We start from the raw sequence: 20,116 nt of genomic DNA on the forward strand, positions 1-20,116 counted from the left end.
ATATATATATATATATATACACACACACACACACACAAAATGAATCTCAAACATATGATCTCAGGAAATGACATAACTTGTGAGTGGATAGCTCCCACAGCTCTTGCAGTACTGGCGGTCGCCAGGTGGGGCTGCTAGAGAGCTGTGAGAGGCAGTGACAAAAAACATCAGTCCATGAATGAAATGCTTTTTCCTGTATCAAGTCACGTATTTTCTTATCATTAAATTAGCTGGTTTAGAGGTGGATGTGTCTGAACAGAGCCTCTATTTCACTAAATCTTTGCCTCCGAGCTTCATTCGTCCTCCAACAAACAAAGTGACCCTTTTAATAACTATCTTCTTGCAGCAGGACTGCATTGCCTTGTGCCAACAAGGTACAGCTGAGTCAAAAGCACACCATCATGGTTCAACCCAAATATCAGAAGCGCTTTGATAATTAAAGAAGGAAATACTGACGTAGGCCCAATCCCAAAGTCCGGACTCACTTTGGTGCGCATTCTTGTGAAATTTGTAAGGGCTTAGGGTTGTCCCAATGTTGAATTTCAAAGGGTGTGAGTGAGAGTACCCACTTACCGAGCCATTTTCATGAGTCTGCATCGATGCAGACTTCACCAAATGGAATTAGCCACAGTTCAAAGCGTTGTGGAGACCATAGGGATATCTCGAAATTACAAAAGGTAAACAACAGCCCGACACACGACCACGGAACAGAATCGACCTGTGGTCCAGCTTGTAAAACAAGCGTTTGAAAAGATTTGGAATCAGCCAGCCATGTGGAAAGCAACAAACTTAAAATGAAAATACCCAAACCGGCAAGTGTCAGCAACATCTTAGTTATTAAACGTCGCCAAGGTAACATGTGATCTCGTGAAGTGCTGTCCCAATCCCATTTCTACCTATCTGAGCCCATGTGGCCTCACACACTCACTCACTTAGCACCTGAGATCAAATAGGTCTGAGAGGCTTTAGTCCTTATGCTGCGTTCCAGGCGACTGTGAAAGTGCCCTGGAACCGCAATCAAACCCATAAGTTATACTCGTGAACTCGTACCAGATCACTGTACTCCCAGTTACAGTTTTGACGTCACACACACAAAAACAACAATGGCGACCCCTATTGATGCTGTACACACGCCGGTGAGAAAGAGAAATAAATGTACATAAATAGGCTACGTAAAGTAATTCCGCACACTGTAATCAATAGAGTACACATACTCTTGTGTACTACTACATGTTACGCCCAAAATACGTTGCAGACTAGAAATCACTGTCAGCTAACGCTAGTAGCTAACATCAACATTAGCTAGCCGTTAGCTAGCTAGAAAGGTCTGTCTTCCTGTTTTGCGCTACCAAGTCGTGAGTCGTGACTTCAAGTTGTAACTCATGGGTTAAAACTTTTGTCTGGAACACTGCATTAGTCCTCAGGGCTCACTCTGGGATTGGGCCAGTGTATCACACACATTTGGATGTTTAGGAGGGATGTACGCGCAATTTTTTATGACATCTAGCTAGCTGTTGTGTCAGAGGAGGTTAAATGCAGTTATTGTTATTTGATTTGAACAAAAGTGCCTGCCAAATAAATGTAATGCAACGCAAAAATTGTCTAATACTTGAAGAGGAAGGATTTGTTTATTTTCAAGTTCAGAGAGGATGTATCAAGCAGGCACAACTACTTTTTCTTTATTCCTCGCATCCCCCTGTGCCATCAATCTTCTTCTCTCCCACATGCTTGAACCTGCTTTGAATTTTAATGGTTTTTCTTAGATGCAAATTGTACTTTGCATCATATCCTCTAAAGTTAATAGCTTGCAACAGAACACCGGGAGAAAGCCTCTCTATCTTGCCACTCATTAGAAAGACATGTAAATTGTACTTATCGCCTTCTCGGTGGCGTGACCCACCATCACAGGCATAATTTGATATCTGACATATTCTCACCCTTTAACTGGAACGCATTTATTCTCGCTACTGATTGAAATTGCGGCCCCCAGATTGGATATTCAGATGCACATCTCCAGGTGGCGTGCTGTGGGTTATCATGATGATTGAGTTGCTAGCAGTTCCCTTTCCAAATAACACATTTATTTGGCATATCTAGATTTATTTCCTTATGGGTACTGGATTAAAGAAAGCCACAGGATCTGGAGTAGCTACGTCCTTTAAAAAAAAGGGTGCTGAAACACTGATGTCCAGAGACAAAATTTGACTCTGACTCACCCTGAACATCTGTTTGAATAACATGAAAAGGGCATACTGATTTGTGTCATATGAGACGACTGGGATCTCAAGGTGACTGTGTGTTTTGTGCATAATGGATTATATGCTCATTTTTTCCATCTTCTAATTGATTATTTCTCTGTTAGCGAATAATGTGACCTTAATGGTTTGTTCAGTTTGCATGTTTACATACCTGTACAGATATCTTGATATCTGAAGTTATCTAGAAAGTTCAATCTATTGAGCCAATTTTTAAAAACAATTCAAATGTGAGCCAACTAAATGCTCTGTGTAATTTGAAATTACTTGAATGAAGATTTAAGCCGTGACTAAGTCAAATCATCTAGCCTAGTTCTGAGCTCAGCTGCTTCCCCAGATTTGTATCCACTTGATTAATATTTTAAAAAAAAGCTTTTGGAAACACCAGTATCTCAGTTTTTGCATTATGAAATGTAACTGGCAAGATTATTATTTTTAAAGACCTAGTAGGCATCTATCTAGAACAGTTACTGGAGAATGGCACAAAGAGAAAGATTTTTCCCATAGCTAAAACAATTAAAGGGATAGTTGGACATTTTTGGAAATAAGTAGGGTTGCACGATATTGACAAAATAGTATATTGCGATATTGAGTGTGAATATGACGGTATTGACATTACATGTAAAATTGCAAAAGTTATGGGAAAACACATTGTTACAATATTTATAGATTAATAACAACATTGTGAGACTTATATACAGCTCCTTAGTGCAGCTGGACCACAGGTTGGTCGTCAATGAAAAATATTCAATCTATCCCACTCCAAACTCAGCTACCTGGGAGAAAAAGGTGCGGATGGGATTTGGTACCGTTTGTCTAGTTCATTCAGAAGAAGTCTTTTTTTTTAGAGCTGGGCAGCGATTAAAATTTTTAATCATTCATTATTTCATTTTGCGATTAATCGCGATTAATCAGGGAAATTATGCGATTAATCGCAAAATGAAATAATGAATTCAAAAGTAGTGTATATAGTGCAATTTTTTTTTTTTAAATGTTCTGCCATATGAACAAAAGTAGTGTATATAGTGCAATTTTTTTTTTAAATGTTCTGCCATATGAACAAAAGTGCCGTAATAATTGTTTTGCAAAAACTTATCAGCATTTTGTTTATAAAGTAGCAGTTAAATAAAATATTTAGTGTACATCTCAACTTAAACAATGTATTTATCATGTCCAGAGTTGAATTCCATCTGGTTGGAACGTGTTGCATAAGCGACTCCTTCTTATGTACACGTCATATCTTTGGCCAAATAGGACGTTATAGCATCGGTGATGTTGGTATGTCTCCTCAAGTTCTTGTCGTACTTTGTGCCACTAGCGAAAACACTCGCTAGCGAGGCTTGTTTGGCTAGCTCTGGCGTATTAACGGCAACAGTTTTTTTTGGGGGGAGATAGTATCCTTCACTCATAATACTTTCCGTTTTGTTGTCTCTTCCTATTTCTTCATTTACATCGTCACTCTATCAAAATGCACCGTTAGTGCACGTCAGCGCACTGGGCAAGTGCAAGAACGGGCAAGTGGCACAATAACTGGCCAATAAAATGATTATCATTATATCGTTTCAAAGAGGCTCTAAATCAAACACAACTAAGCCACACAGTCAACGGACGGGACGCATCGTTCCACAAAATAAACAAAATATTACATACTTATGGTGACACTTTCAATATAATATTGCGCAACATGATATAGCGATAACAACATTAAGTCTATATATCATTCATCCCTATAAATGAGCTCATTCTCTCAGTCTAAATCAACTTTACTACACAGTATGTAAACCTCTTATTCTGGTTCTGGATATCTGTAGGCTTTTGTTCTTGCTGTTTATGTCCACTGGATTTGTCAGTGAATAATTAGTGCCTGCTCTTTTGCTCTTACAAGATCTTTTGAGACATTCCTTTATAAAAAGTTATAAAATATTCAGGAACTCTCTTGATGGTTGATAAACCACTCTTGCGTTCAGAGGAGTAGATGCCAGAGCAAACTGGTGGACTTTTATTGTCATTAACATCTATTGATTTCACTTGATTCAGCCCCCAAAAGAAAAGCAACATTTTTTTTTTGTACTGCCCAGTAACATTATTTCCTTTTCTGCAGACTACAGGAGCAGGAGCAGGCATTAAATCTGTCCATCAAGGAAGCCACTGCTAAAGTAAGCCACTGTTCTTTTGACCTGATTTAGTCCAGCGCTGCCTCCCCTCAGCATGCCAGCAATGACTGAATGTGTGTGTGAATATCTAATGAGTAGTAAGTCAAACTAGAAAGCATGTACTGTGTGCCAGCGTCACTGTATTATTAAATATGCATACTTAATGTCATTGTCTGTATTCCTGTGCTTATTTTTATTTGACTTGGCAGTGAACATCGATAAACTGCATGTTAGGGTCTTGTAAGGGTCGTCGTTTTGAAAAAATTCCCCCTTATAAATCCTCCATAAAACAATACAAATCTATAAAAATACCGATAGGTGACTATTTCTGATGAGGAACATGCAACTTAATGTGTAGTGATGTAATTGTATACGTTTTTTCTTCTTTTTAGCAGCCATGTCCAGTGTGTGGAGTATCTGTTTTCTATGCGTCCCAGCGGTTCATTCCTCCTGTATGCGTGAATGGCTTTGCATGCTTCCCTATGAGCTGGGTCTCTGGAGTTCCTTCTTGCTTCTCAGGAGTTTGCATTTCCCTCTCACTGATCTTTATACATAGATCTCTGCAGCTGGAAATAAAGTCATAAGCAGCAGAAATCCATCAGAAGTGGTGGCTTAGGGGAGATGGAGAGATCAAAGCAGGGGACAAACAGGGGGCTCAGAAAAAAAAAATCCAAGTTTTACTGTGGCCTTTAGAAAGCCATCATCAAATGGTTGGTCGAAGCTGCAACTGCACCCCGAAGGAATATGTTGGCTTTCCACAAAGAGACACTTTTACCTCAATCACACGGAGCCCCCCTGGGGTCAGCTGAGGGAAAAAAAACTGAACCGTGCGCACAGATTCAGAATCCGTGCTCCTGGTTTTATAAAAATGAGCAAAGTAGGAAAGATATCCACAGATTCTAACTTCTGGGATCAATTACTCTATAGCAAAATTATATTAACATAGTAAGGTTATCAATGAGCTACAACCACATTTTTTATCGAAACGAGCCGTCCTCTAGTAGCGGCTGGCGGTGCTTAGGGACCGTCTATAAACTACAACAGACACAAAAATATCTATTCATTTAATGATTCAATAAGGTAGTGTCTCCAAACCTACCTGAAGTATAACTTAAATAAGTTTGGATTATGAATCTGTGGGAACGGTATTGTTTTTTTCCTCTCAGCTGACCCCGGGGGGGGGGGGGGGGGGCTGCGGGGGGGGGGGGGGCTCCGTACAATCACAGGATTGTCCATTGTTAAGTTGAAATGAAAGGTTTTATTCCTATCCACCAGGTGGGAAATGGCAAACCTGCTGTGACCAAATGATTGCTGGCATCAAAGTAACTTTCACTGCCTCTATTGACTTTTTCAGAATTGACAAATAGCCTCATGTTTTGAAATTAAATCAGCAATGACAGAATTTCTCCAATTTCAAAAGCACTTCAGAGACGTTTCCAGTTCATGTAATGCGTGAAATAAAATTATGCAAGCTTGTTTTAAAAAAAAAAAAAAAAAAAAGAAGAAGAAAAAGCAACAGTTTTCTGTATTTCTGTGGGAAGAGGACTCCCTGGAGATGTTCTGCCTCAGAAATACCAAACTATTTGACAGCATTTTCAAAGTCTTTCACAAAACTGTGTCAGATTCAAGTAGAAAATGTGTCAGAAAATCCAGCTCCACATCCCTTTGAGGGGTGAAAATAGTTCCTCAAAAGAAGGAAGCGCATTATGGGTATTGTATCTGGCTGTTTCTCAAAGTGAATACATCGGAAAGAACAGAGGTTTAAAGGGCAGAGTGAGGGCAGATGGGGGCCAGGCAGGCGGTATCTGAAGCCATCAACTCTTCTGTGAATACAGCAGAGCTAAGGTGCTGCCTCCCCATCAGGCCTGTGACATTCAGGGCCTTTTTCCTCTCTTGACATTCTAATGGCATCTTTTATGGAGATTTCACATTTCCCTGTCTGTCCACGTGAAATGAGGCGCACTCTCTTTCTTCCTAAAGGTTATAGTCAAGGTAACACATCGGCGTTGATGCTCTGCTGTGTATTCTAAGCAGGGCGAGCACAGGACAGAAATCTGTAAGGTCTTGTAAGAATGAGTGTCAAAGAGAAAATGAAAGCAGAATTGGAAATGAGCTAAGCATCCTGTGGGATCCATGTGTCTGCAAAGGTTTTGTTCGTTACCCCCCCCCCGCTATCTCCTCAGCCTCTTCTCCTTTTCCCCAGGTGGTCATGAGTCAGAGGCTGGGCAGCAGCCTGAGGAGGAAAGTCAGCGAGACTGAAACTCAGCTTTTGGCACTGCATGAAGCCAAACTGGCAGCCATCTCAGGTAACTCTCCACTCAACCACACCCCAATTCAACCCGCACTACGTTTCATATCTTCGTTTTACCTCATTTACGTGAATTGCCCACCATTAGGCTCACTTAATTAAGCTATTAATGATCGAGGCGCTCATTAATGGGCGGTGTAAGCATAATGGCCTCCTGTGGTGCGCTGGTGCAGGTAATGACTTCAGCAGTGCCAAGGAGCTGAAGGCTGAGATGAAGACGGTGTACCAAGAGCGGGACAGGCTGGATGCTCTGGCCAAGAGGCTGCACAGCCTCAGCTCGGGGAGCAGCCAGGAGCTGGCCAGGATGAAAGGACAGCGGCAGCAGCTCAGGCAGGAACTGGAGCAGAGGGAGGCCCAGCACGGTGAGTCACTGAATGGTCTACATCAAGATAACCAGGACTGTTTTCATCCCAAAGGAGAAACTGGGCTGCTGTAGGCAGTATGATCCCTTCCCTAGATTTAAATCTCATTCACAGTTGTAAAAACATGAGAATATATGACCGGTGTCTTTTTTTATTTTTCTTACCACGGAGCACTGATGTAGAGAGAAATGAGTTGCGTGCTGTTGTGTATTCCGCCTGGCCACACACTGCAGATAAAAGCTAACCTTTTAGCCATTTCTGGAGTGATCAATAATTGATTTTTGTCCCTTTAAACCTGCATTAACTGATTTTCTGGCCACTTGGGGGCAGTGGAAACAAGCTGTAAACACAACACTCACATTCCCTTTTAAGTGGATTTGTCCGTGGCGGTAGTTCACGCATCCAGGAATTACAAAGCAACATCATCAGTCATTTGACGTCATATCTCTGGACATCTGATGACATCCAATATTCACTCTACTTTTAGCTGTGTTTTTGGTCACCAGAGGAAAAACAGAAATGACATTTTTTTAAATGCACAATTATCCAAACAAACAAAATGTTTTCTTGTCCACTGAAACTGGAAAACATTTGTTGTATTTAAAAAAAAAGTGTCTCTCTCTCTCTCTTCCTTATGTGAGTACACCTTTTGAAATATCGATTCAATTGTGCATCACGAGAGCTCTTTGGAAGGGAAGTCCTCTCTTGATGTTGCTACACGCTGAGAGGACATCAATAGACAATGACTTTTCTCCCAAATGAAGGAGAAGTGATCTGCTATCAGTGGGGAGTCGGCATCAAATGAGTTACCAGCAGGATTGGCAGTTGTTGAGAGAAAGGGGAGGGGCGGTGGGGTTTGTGTGCAGGGGAAATGAGCTCTAGATTTAGTGAAGTAGCCAATTACCTCCAACCTTTTTTTTTTTTTTGGGGAGGGGGGGGGGGGGGGGCATGGTGACTAGATTGTTAGCCTACTGGCTCTGGCAGAGAAAGGAATGGACTTTGACAGAACCTCCAGCACTGCTACACTCTGAAGTACATCGGTCACAGGAAGATTTCTTTAAAAAAAAAAAAAAAAAAAATCTCCCTCTCTTTTGCTTAATGCCTCAGAAAGTGAAGTGACAAGGCCAGGGCAGGTAGTGAAAGACCAGAGACTGGAGCTCTGGATAGGGCTCCTGCTGCAACCCTAAGGCGTGCAATCAGCCATCTAACATACACTGTTATCTAGACCAAAGATCTTCAACAGGGGGTCCAGGATGCCCAGGGGGTCCTCAGAGTTACTGCAGGGGTCCCACCACATTATTGTTTGATATAATTATTATTTTTTTTTTATAAATTTGTCTTTTTTTATATGTCTTATACATTAACATGAATCCAACATATTATTAGCAAAGAAAAATCATAAATCTATTTGTGCAAAAAAAAGCTAAATTCTTAACATTAATGATAGCCTTACTGGCCTAAGGTAGCCATCTACAGATACAGTTAAGCTTAAGGATTCACTGTCCCACATACATGTTTAACATTAAAACATGATGTATGTCAACAATTATTTTAATAACTTAGTACTGTATGTACCATTAAAAGCTATGTGTAAAGGCCTTAAGCCTCCCTACCCTTGTGAGTGCAGTATCACCCTATTGTCTTATCTTGAATGCACCCTCTGCTGCCACTAGGGGGCACCCTGTAATTGTTGCAGTCAGGTCGAGTTGCATCGGGTTTTTATGGGGTATATTAATGCATGGACTTGGTATTTTTGTTCATGCAAGGTCCATGATTTTTTATATTATTGAAGTTGAAACTAATACCTTTTACTTGCAAATTAGGTTTCTTTTCCTTCACCCTATGTGCACCAAACTAAGTCACCTGCCAGATTTTTGTTGGTGAAATACAGTCCTCAACACCTTGTCTCGCTAAACAGCCAAGGATGGCATTAATCTGACCCTGACAACCACCAAGTTCACCTCAGTGGCCTAAATACACTGTGCACCTCGCACAGAATAACACAGCTCTGGGAAACTAGTGATATGCAAATGCTCAGGGCTAAACAAAGGAACGGGAATCAGGTGAGAAAAACGTCACAAATGTGGGAAGAGACAGCAAGTTAATGATTGGTTGCGTGGCTTGCTTAACTGCTCAAGTGGGCGCGCACAATATGGCAGCAAGCACAATTTCACAATGTGTTGCAGACACCATGCAAGGGGCTCATTAAACTGTCATCCTATTTGGTAATAAGGGGCTGGCACCTGCTAGCTGGAAACTGATAGCCCACAAACAGCACATTAACATTTCTTTAGCTGGAGGGGATTAGAAATTACAGTCTACTTCAAAGTCAAGATGGCCATTCTTTTTTTTGTTTCTGAGGCATTTCTAGCACATTCTTATGGCACTAGTGGTGTATGGACTAGTATGACACTATCTTATTGCAAGAAAACGCAATGCTTTTTTTCTTGAAAAAGCTTATTGTCGTGACATGAGCTCTAATGCAACACATTGTCCAGCTGATCCCTCAACAGGATCCTTGCACATGCATATTCACTTAAACTACATAGCTTTAGCTTGTTGAGCATCTCCGCCCAGCGTACTTTGTGGCGTGGGGGGTTATTGGCCTGGGAGCCATTACATCCCTAATTGCCAATGACACGACTGGTGTTGAAAACCAAGCCCATTATAGCCAGAGGTTTGATTCCCTGCTGAGAGTATCATTTTGTCCCCAAGAGAGTTCTGGAGTGATACTAAATTTAAAAATAAATCATTGAAGAGCTGCATAACACAAGTAAATGACCCCCAGGAGTGAGGACATTCAAATGTGGGGGCAGTGTCAGCGTGTGCTCCTCTTGATTTATCCAAGTATTCTACCACTGCTTATTTAATGCTATTGTTAGTATGCAGGCGGTATATACTGTGCCAGTCAGGTAATTTGGCTATCTGTGATAAACACAGTAGGTTGTCTTCTTCACATGGCTCCACTGGAACACATTTAATTAGAGGTTGTTGTTTTTTTTGTCTTTTGCTGCATCCCTCCGCACTCTATTGTTTCTTTATACAGCTCCCACTCTAGTGTCACCTCTGGGTTTATGGTCCTTCGCACAATTTGGGGGCCTGTTCGTGCCAAACTCAACTGCGCATACCAGTCAAGCAGCTGAAGTGTACATCAAAATACTGTCTCTCTGTGTTATTAAACAAATGCTATTTCCTCCTAATGGAGTGCCAATAGTAAAGGCGAGGACATATATGATTTATTCATGGCTCGGCCTCTTTCAGGGTGCTTCTGTTGAGAACATGATGGAACGTATGACAGCTCTTCTCCTAAAGAGTGTCTGAATGATTGAGAGCGGTGTAGTGGTTAAGTGGACTTGGGTGAATGTTTCCTGGTTTTTGTCTCTGAAGTTTTGGCCGTATTCATTTTTCCTGTGATTCAGTAGAGGATGTCACTCCAATGTGAGTATTATAGCATAACCATCGGAATTACTGCAAAAACATAGGGAAGTTGATTGAGGTACCACTACAGTAGCTGGCCCCACTGCATCTATCAACTTATATTCCATACGACTTAAAAAGGAGGTTGAGTACCATAGTAAAGCGGTTTGTTTTTAGCCATGCTAGCAGCATGTCAGCCCTGTACTGGATGGATTATCATTTGACTTTCCATCTAGTGCAATCAATTGGTGGTACAATACTTTGGTTTATGGTTTATGACTGTTGCAAAACTAATGGCATTCCTATCAGCCTGAGCTGTACTTTGTATTTAGTGCTACTTAGCAAATGTTAGCATGCTAACACAGTAAACTAAGATGGTAAACATGGTGAACATTACACCTGCTGTCTTCATAATGCTCCATTGGAATGTTAGCATTGGCACCCACACCGCCTCAAACCATAGCTCGGATCTCCGGTTACATGATTTGCCACCACAGCATGACGTGGGGATTGCGTTTTCCAAAAACCGGAGTGGGTCCTCAACTTTTTGCCGCAGGCTCGCTGTGTTTTTTTAGCATGTCGCCCCTGCCGCAACCCCTGCTGCATCCTAAATGCACTACCCCATTCTAAATGAACAGAAAGACCTGCGTTTTTGCTTTACCGTCGGATGGCCTACGCAGGCGGTCTGAACACGGCCCATTGCACCGCTGTGTCCATGTACAGCCTCACAGAGCAGCTAGCATGGCTAGTTTAGACAAAGGTCTAATTTGAGGGAGGAGACTAATTCAGAAATGTATTTTGGTGGAAAATGTAAGGATGCAGAGGAAATAATAAGATGCCAGTTTAATGGAGCAAGAATGTGAGCAGGTGAGCACTTGAGATAGGGTTTTAGAGCTTTTATGGAACCACATTTTGTGAGAGTACCTCTTCGTTGGGCCTTTAAGTGCTTCCCAGATTCAGCCATCTGAATTTTTTTTATTTTGCAGCCCACATCAAAGTCTCCTCTAAACAAATTGTTTACCGAGTACTTGACTTGAGTTATAATGACAGTGAGCATGTCTAACATTTCAGACAGAGCAATTCAGCACACAGAACGGAAATATATATATATATATATATATATATATATATATATATATCCACCCAAGCACAAATTGTGTACACACAGCCAATTTTACGTCAAATGATTCCTTTTGTTGTGCATTCGTGCATAGCTCCACAATATGCTACACCAGCTGCAATCTGTTTACTGCTATGCTTTGTGATCCCACAGCCTTAAAGGGTTCTGGAGTGTCCGTCTGAGATATCAGCCTGTCTGTCTTCCTTCATTAGCTATGCTGCTTGGCTGCTGTTAAGTTCAGATACATTCATAAGATGCGAGTAACTACATATGCTGACTATGTGTGTTTGTTACCTGCAGTGCTGTTGCACTCCAGCAGCCCGGGCCGAGCTTAAAACACATTAATCTTAGTCGGAGACTTCGACTCAATTACATGGAGACAATTTCTCTTCTGCCTTATTATGCGCCGGCTTTTATAACACGCGTATCGGTGGTGCTGGGTTAGCACGGAGCCGCCTCTAATTTGTTTGACAACAATGTCCTCGCAGATGTTGGGTGCTTTTATTGGTACAAGACAATAAAGAAACGATTGCATTATTCACTTTCAATTAGAGAGCTGTTCAAATGCTCGATTCCAAACACCTTACCATCGTTAACTTCTACAGGCTCATTAAAGCCAATAACTTCCTCATTGGTCTGCTTCATTTGCTTTGTCTGTCTACATTACTGATTGGAATCATCAGCTTCATCATTGTTATCAACTTTACATTTAGCTGAAGTAATTATTTCTTCATTAAAATAATGAATTAGTGTTTTTTTTTCTCCAACATCCAGTTACACATTCTCATCATCTTTCAATAGTGTCTCAGTTCTATTTGTGTTATGAATTAAAGAATGGTCCCTTTGATTTTGACTGGGGTCCTTGGCAGCAATCAGTGATGTTTAACACCTGCTGAGATTACTGGTGTGAGAGGAGGCTGAGCTCATGAATTTTCCAGTGCAGGCTCTGTGAACTCCTTTGTGAGGTTCCTTCAACACCAAAATATACTGCCGCATGTATCAGGGACTAACAGACTGGCTCTCTTCTCAATGGGCTTTTTTAGTGTCGTTATTCGCATGGCCTGCCAATGACAGCAGCTTCCCGCAGACTTACAGGAAGTGGTAATATCACCCAGTGCTCTGGTTCCACTCAACGCAGGAGGAGGCTCTGCTGCTTGATGTCTAGTCCCATTCTATAAAGAAAAGATTATTTTCATCTGTCACGCCCGAAGAGGCTCACTAGTTGTGCCACCGGTTGGCATGGCGACAGGATGGCACACTGCCTCTCAGTATCAGCATAAAAAGAAATATTAAGTCAACAGTCATGTCTGTTTCTCCCATCTGCACATGCCTTTTGTATTGACTCTTTCTATTCCTCACAATATATTATTTCTAAATCTGGCTTTTGCTCGTGCTAGAGCCGTAGCCTACTTAGTCATCTCGCATCTGTACATGCCCTGTGCCATCCAAAGTCAGGCTTAACGCCCCCATGTATTATTCAATGGCTATCTCCTTGCAAGCTCTCTAACGGAGCTGGCATGAATGGAAGTTGACATGGGAGACTGTCAGGTGGTATATGATCTCACATAGCAATTAGAGGGGTGGTAAGTGAGCTGTCTGGTCACGAACAGCACCAGATAGCTGATAGCTAATCCAGCGACCTCCCTCCTTACTCTGATTGAACAGATTTGGCCACTTTGAATGAAAACGACTCTCAAGCACTCCCGTGCATGCGTCACTTCTCTCCCTGCTGTGGCAGCCCCCCGGCTTGTCTCATCCTGGAGCTGATCTATCTAGTAACAACCATCAAGACAATAATACAAATTACATGTCAAACCTCAGTGTGATTCAGAACACCAAATTAGGTGACTTTCTCTCTGTGTGAGCAAGCTAAGTTGCTTAACATTAGAGTAGCTTTCAACCATTTTTGGCTCGTGTTTCCTTAAAATGAAGCAATGTCTACAATAACTTCCTGGAGTCTCATCTGGTTGGAAGTAACTGTTAACGGCCAAGATGTAGTCACATATTCCCCCCCCCCCCCAAAACCACAATATTCAATTTTTACACTTTGTTTTTTTGTACAAATTAAGCAATTCAGATATAACTTGTTAATCATTGAGCGAGTGGTGATTGGTAGGTTTTGTTTAGTCAGAGTCAGGCTAGCTTTTTCCCCTTTTTTCTGTCTTTCTGCTAAGCTAAGCTAACAAGCTGTTGTTTGTAGCCTAATATTTAATATATAGACAGATGTGAGAGTGGTATAGATCTTCTCATCTAATGCTTAACAAGAAAGCAAATTCATGTATTTCCCAAATGTTGAACTATTTCTCTAACCAACTGAGTTCATTTCCCTTCTGAGAATGTTTAATAATCTCTAGTCTGAGCAGGTAAAAGTATCAACTATTTTGCAAGAAACTAGAAAAGATAGAAACGTCTGAAATACGGACAATTTTGTGTAGCAGAGTACACTGTTGTTTTTATTCTTTCCTATCCTGTTAATCATTTCCAGACCTTTCTGATTGAATTGAACCACTGCAGCAGAGTGTGGGAAAGCATGGGTGTGTGTGTTTTATAGTGTGTGTGTGTGTGTGTGTGTGGGGGGGGGTTGTATTGAACATTATAGCTTGTGCGCAGATATATATGAGGCACAATTTGATATAAGTGCATCCTATTGTGTTCAAAGATCTGCCCCTGTGGGGGGTTGGGGGTGGGGGGTTCTCATGTTTCATACATGAGCTCATTAACAGCACTCAGATTGCCCTCCTCTCCATCCTGACTAACACTCAGCCAGCCTGCGTCTGCCTCCTCAGGCACATGCTTGCTGCTGGCAGAAGGGCGCAGGAAGCAACATAATCCAACTATATGCCCCACAGAAAATCTGGCACTGTATAAGGACCTATGCCATGTCTGAATCCCCTTTTATCCTTAGGCCGTCTCCAATTTCATCCCCTCTTACAGCAGAGGGAATGATCTTTCCTTAAATTGTGGGTTTTTCTTCTTTATACTAAACTGTACTGTTGTAGTTTCTCAGCACAAGGCCACATACAACTGCGATGACTGCTACCTATCCTAACAGAGCCTGTGTACAAGACAGCTAATGATAAGTCAGTTTTAATGGTATTAGAGCTGTGATTTGTTGCTAGGATACCCCATCATGGCTAATACAATTAGTAAATGAAGTGCAAGTAACAGGCTGTTCTCTCTGCTTCTCTCTCCATACAGAAAGCCGACTGAAAGAGAACACTACCAAGTATATCAAGCTATTGGAGGACATATTGCGTAGGTAAGAGTCTTTTGTGCGGTCACTCTCATTTTAGAAAAGACATCAAGACTCGATATTCCACAGGAGACATCAACATAGCAACAGCCTCCCAGGAATTTCTTCTCACCACTGTTGTCCTGTAACCAGAGCACTGTCTCCCCAATACATCACCTCACCCCCCCACATCATGCACTCACACCTTTTTTATGCTGTTGTCTCCCAGAGCCCCTTTCTCACATTTCACTCCGTCTCTCACCTGCACAATTTGTCTTCCTCCTCCCACCTTCTCACATATTTTCTATACCTTTTATTTTTATACCTCCACATCAGTTCAGTTATCACCCTTTTCCTCCTCTGTATAAACCACTTTAGACAAAACAATATCTTTTTCTGCCTGTTTTTATTCCTTCTAAATCACAGAGAACAGGGATGTTGTGTTGCAGATGGTCGTCTAGCCCACCTGACAGTTATACAGTTGTGATGTACAGACTTTGTCGAGCAAAGGTTGTGGAACCCAGTCAGCTGTTGACACCATACGTCTGTTTATGCTTCTTTATGGTGATTACAGCTGCTTAGTTTGTCTCCTCCGACACAGACGGCACCGAGCAGCTGCAATGCGATCGGCTCATATTTTGCAGCATTTTGGAACCATTTGTGTTTTACAGATGGATGAATAGAGCTGGTAATGTTTTTGTGTACACCATATGATCCCTGCTTTCTACTCAGTCTCTTTTTTAAGTGTTTAGAGGAGAAAGGTTAGGCCGCCTGGGCTTACTTTGAGCCAGGAAAAGCCCAAATTATCAGAGACATTATGTGTCTGCATGACCCATGTTTTTGTGTGTGGTGCGTGAGAGGGAGTAGCTTTCTGTGTTGCATCCTTGGAGAAGCAGGGTCACAACTTTGGATGGGAGCCATGAGTCAGTCACACAATGCACAGTTTGTTTTTTGAGGGATGCACAGGTTGCGGCTCTGCGTGGTCAAGGAGCAATATGGCTGCGATCTCAGAGCCCAGCATGGGAGCAAGGCTCGAGACCTTTTCTATCAATAGGGCAGATGGTCGCTTTGTGTTTTGTTTGTTTGATTTTGAGAGTACCTGTCGGTGCCATGTATCTTATGTGGAAAAAATGTGGGTGAAAACCAACCAAACGACAGAGGTTGAAGAGACATTTGACAGGGTATTTTAGCAAATCAATAAAAGCACAGCCTATACAGACACTACAAGCCATAGCAAGCCTCCAACACAGAAACTTCAAAATAAATGTGCACAACAAAAAGTTACATCAAAAGCAAAAATCATCATCTGGATCCTGCATTTTCCCATAATGCAACTCAATAGCATAATTTACTCTATAATGACATCATCTGTTCCTCCAGAGCCACAGAAAACATTATACTGGACTTGTGTAAATCAGTGGAGTGTCCCTTTAAATAACTAAAACAATAACTATCTAAAAACAATTTGATGCTAAAACCTCAATTTATTCTCCCCTGATGTAAACTTCTGAGATTTGAAATCCAGAAAGACTCCTTCAGTTTCCTTTCAATCCCAGGCTACCAATATCAGTAAAACAAAAATACACGATTGAATACTCGGCTTCCTAAACAGTCTACTGGGTGCTTTATATCCGCCTTTTTAAATGGAGCTCGGAGCTCCTATGTTCTATGATTCCTATCTTTTAGTTCCACCCATAGATACTTGATTATATAGACCACATGTGTCTAACCACATCACTATGGATAGAAAAATCACATTAAAAGAAACCTTCTTGGGTATTGGTACTGTAACCTAATTGTCCTGCTTATCACATTGTATATTAATTGTTGCCTTGGATCAGCTTCCATTACCAGAGGCGGTCCGGATCAAATCACAAGTACAGCTTTGCCTTCGGGCATGGACCAGTACTGTAGCTTTCTTCAGTTCGGCACCGTGACTCACTCGGCTTGATTGAGTGGGCAATTGTCCCCACATGTACACATGTACACACACACACACACACACACACACACACACACACACGCCCATCATCACTGTAAATCAGTCAGCTCTAATGTACATTACTGTTGATGGAGTGCGGTGGTGATGGGAAGCGAGGAGAGGAGAGGAGAGGAGGGGGGGGGAGAGAGAGGCAGATTAGTACTGGTGAGATGTCTGGTCTCCGTGGAGACGGATGGTGTTGAAAAAACCAATTATCTCTTCCTGGCTAAAGACTAGAACAGGATGTTGGGGCACAGCAGATGCTGTAAATGTGTCACCACACTAAAAAAACCCACATTTTTATTCAGATTAGCTGCAGCGCACAGTTGTTTAATACATTACGTAGATGTTTCATTAGGAAATGCCTCACAAATAATTCTTACATTTATGCATTTCTTCTGTTGAGTTGGATGTCATTTATCATATTTAACGGATACAATGCAACTGATGTAGAAGTTATTGGAATACTCAGACAAGACATGTCCCCTAAGAGCCTCTAGGCAGGGAGTGGGGAAAAAACTCTATTATCACTTTTAATGTACATAATCGTGAATCTACATAAGATGAATTCAGTGTTTGTAACAAAGGGACCTTGGTTGCTCCGTTGTCTGCTGTAAAAACCTCCCCAGAGATCAAGACACCCACCTTACAAACAGTTTAGTTCAACATCACAGCTCAATAGTCACCCCCTTTGTATTATTAGCACCTCTCCTGGTGTTATTTGAAATGTTGCTGTATGATTAATTTGAAGACATTTCCATCTCCTTTTGCTTTTGAATGTATGAATTCTCATTTTGCTTATGGTGTTCGGGGGTCCTAAATATCAGAAGCACTGCCATGCCACCACAGGTGAACGTCACATTTATTTTATTTTGGATAGTAATTTCTTGGGGAGCTGGCAGCTCTTTTGATAGCTAAAAACTCCAGCAGTGACTGAAGATAGGAGCTGTTTTTCACAGTCTGTCAGTCATTGGTATTCATGTGTGAGACTTGAAAATGTAGCTGGACATATGACTGGGTAGAGTTCAAAATATTGGCCACTCAACTCTTTGTGCCTTTTCTCTCTGGATAGGTCTAACTGAACCTACCGGTACCAACAGGACTGGACTGCTGTTACTTTTCTTTAACTGTTATATTAATAATCCTTCCTCCGTCTGAGTGTACGTTGTGCCTTGAGGAGAAAGAGCAGTCCTGTCAGTCAACAGTCCCACAGGGAGGCTTAGAGACTGTAGAAGGAGTGTGCCTGCCAGTCTATCTTTCTTATTACCGGGCCATCAGAGGAGCAGCACACCCACACCCTGCCACTGTCAGATGGCAGGCCAAGCGGCTGCCACCAATTAACCCCCCAGGCGAGGAGTTCATTCCGACAGGCACCAGGAGACAACCCTTACAGAGATGCTTAGGAGCTGCCATGTCTGCATTTGCAGTATTCAGAACACTAATGCCACTTAATTGTAATAAATTGAGGTTGTCGTTGAAGAGAAGCTTTTGTTCTATGTAGTAGAGGCTATGCCCTATAAGAGCTATTGCTAATGGGTTTATCCCTTGTGCATGTACAGTTCTGAAGATTTCTTTTTGTGACATTGTGCCCTTTACAGACCTCCCTTATGCCCTCAGTTACTGTATATAACAGCTTTGTTTTTCTTAAGTGTTACAAGCAGTATTAAGACGGCAAAGAAGACCAGCGGTGTCCGCCAGATGTTCTCCGCTGTGGCCTCGCTCCACAGAGCTTCAGCCCTTTATAGGGGAGGCTTTCTCCAACCCCGGGAAACTGAAGGCTCTGGTATCCTGCTATGTGCCGTTCCTAAGGGTACACAGGGGCACAGGGAAGGTGTTTCCTGCAGTCCCGTCGCTAGTGCAAAGCCTGACCTCCTTCCTGCTTCTTAAAGCCCGCTTTTTCAGCTGCCGGAAGCCCACACCGCCATCTCCCGGGGACCAGGTCTCTGCTCGCATCACCGACTCGCGCAGGTCAAATCAACATTACTCTGTTGTCCTCTGGTGTATCCGGCATGGCCAGTAAGCCCGGGGCTCCCTCCCCAGAGCTAGTAACAGACATCGGCAAGGCCCTGACGGCTGTCCTGACCCTCACCACAGCTTCTACAGTGGCGCTGTCCAGGATTATGGCATGGAAGACGCTGGATAATCCAATAAGGCTGGATACCAAAGAAGAACCTCTAATCACATCATCACAAATTAGTAGGCTGCATAAGTATAGCATGTTGCCGTCTCCTGCACCAGCAGTGCGGCTGTGAAGAGTTTATCACTTGGCACTAAGGGCTTACAGGGTGTCAATCATGATGAAGATACTTGGTGTCACAGGTGGCTTTGACTTTGTCAGCTTCGCCCTAAACCCAGTAGCAATAGCTCATAGAGGGTGAAGCCTACACGAAAAACAACTAATACATCTGGAGCTACATTTCTAAAGGAGAATTCTGGTCAATTCCAACACGTAGCTCTGTTGGTTGTACATTTGTAGAGCTGTTAGTAGAGAGAAAAATGAAAATCATCGGTGCTGCCTACACTATGTTATCCTCCTGATAGAGTTATCAGGCTTAAACAGGCCAAGTTTTCAACATGTTTTTAGCCTCTAAACATGCTCAAAATGTCATTAAAAGCGCTTACCCATGTGAAGTGATTCCTTCAGGCTGAACACAGTGAATCTGACTGCTGGAGATGTGACAGAAAGGCATAAAAGTTGTGTTAATTCAGCCAGTGCACATACCTCTGTTTATTTCCTGTTTTCCGGTGAAGTCCACACTAGTCGAAACACGCCTTTCTGTCACATCTCCAGCAGTCAGATTCTCGGTGTTCACTTGGAAGGAATAACTGCACATGGGTAGGCACTTTTAATGACATTTCAAGCATGTTTAGAGGCTAAAAACACGTGTAAAACTTGCCCTGTTTAAGCCTGTTGGGTGCTAACTCTAGCGGGAGGATAACACTGTGTAGGCAGCACCGATTGGTTTCATTTTTCTCTGTGCTGACAGCACTCCAAATTTACAACCAACAGAGCTACGTATTGAAATTGACCGTAATTCTCCTTTAACTTTCTGGATAGATGAGGCCGGCTTTGACATTTTTAGGGGAATGTATGATTGTACAACACTTAATCCCCACAGAAAATGAGTTATGGGTATGTGTGAAAGTTAACACATGTACCCACCCATACTTGTGTGTGTATGTGTTGTCTCTCCACTTCAGAAGAGAGACATAACAATGGCACGGCTCACTGGGTGCATCCCCACTATAGCAGAATTCAGAAGCGGCGGCGTTGAGTAGCAAATTGGT

The 20,116-nt window shown here is 42.2% G+C and overlaps 1 protein-coding gene across 5 annotated transcripts in view; it reads left to right on the forward strand.

Moving 5' to 3' along the window:
* The window catches only part of disc1 (DISC1 scaffold protein), a 50,358-nt gene that overhangs the window by 12,057 nt on the left and 18,185 nt on the right, over positions 1-20,116 (forward strand). For all 5 annotated transcript variants that reach the window (XR_004335789.1, XR_004335790.1, XM_032540475.1 and 2 more), the window contains exons 7-10: positions 4,357-4,411; positions 6,612-6,714; positions 6,890-7,078; positions 14,814-14,874. Coding sequence is in view for 3 of the 5 variants with exons in the window: in XM_032540475.1 (XP_032396366.1) it covers positions 4,357-4,411; positions 6,612-6,714; positions 6,890-7,078; positions 14,814-14,874 (408 nt within the window). In the remaining 2 variants the exon portion in view is untranslated. The remainder of the gene's footprint in view (positions 1-4,356; positions 4,412-6,611; positions 6,715-6,889; positions 7,079-14,813; positions 14,875-20,116) is intronic.

This window comes from Etheostoma spectabile, chromosome 17 (assembly GCF_008692095.1).
Source record: "Etheostoma spectabile isolate EspeVRDwgs_2016 chromosome 17, UIUC_Espe_1.0, whole genome shotgun sequence".
NCBI lineage: Eukaryota > Metazoa > Chordata > Actinopteri > Perciformes > Percidae > Etheostoma > Etheostoma spectabile.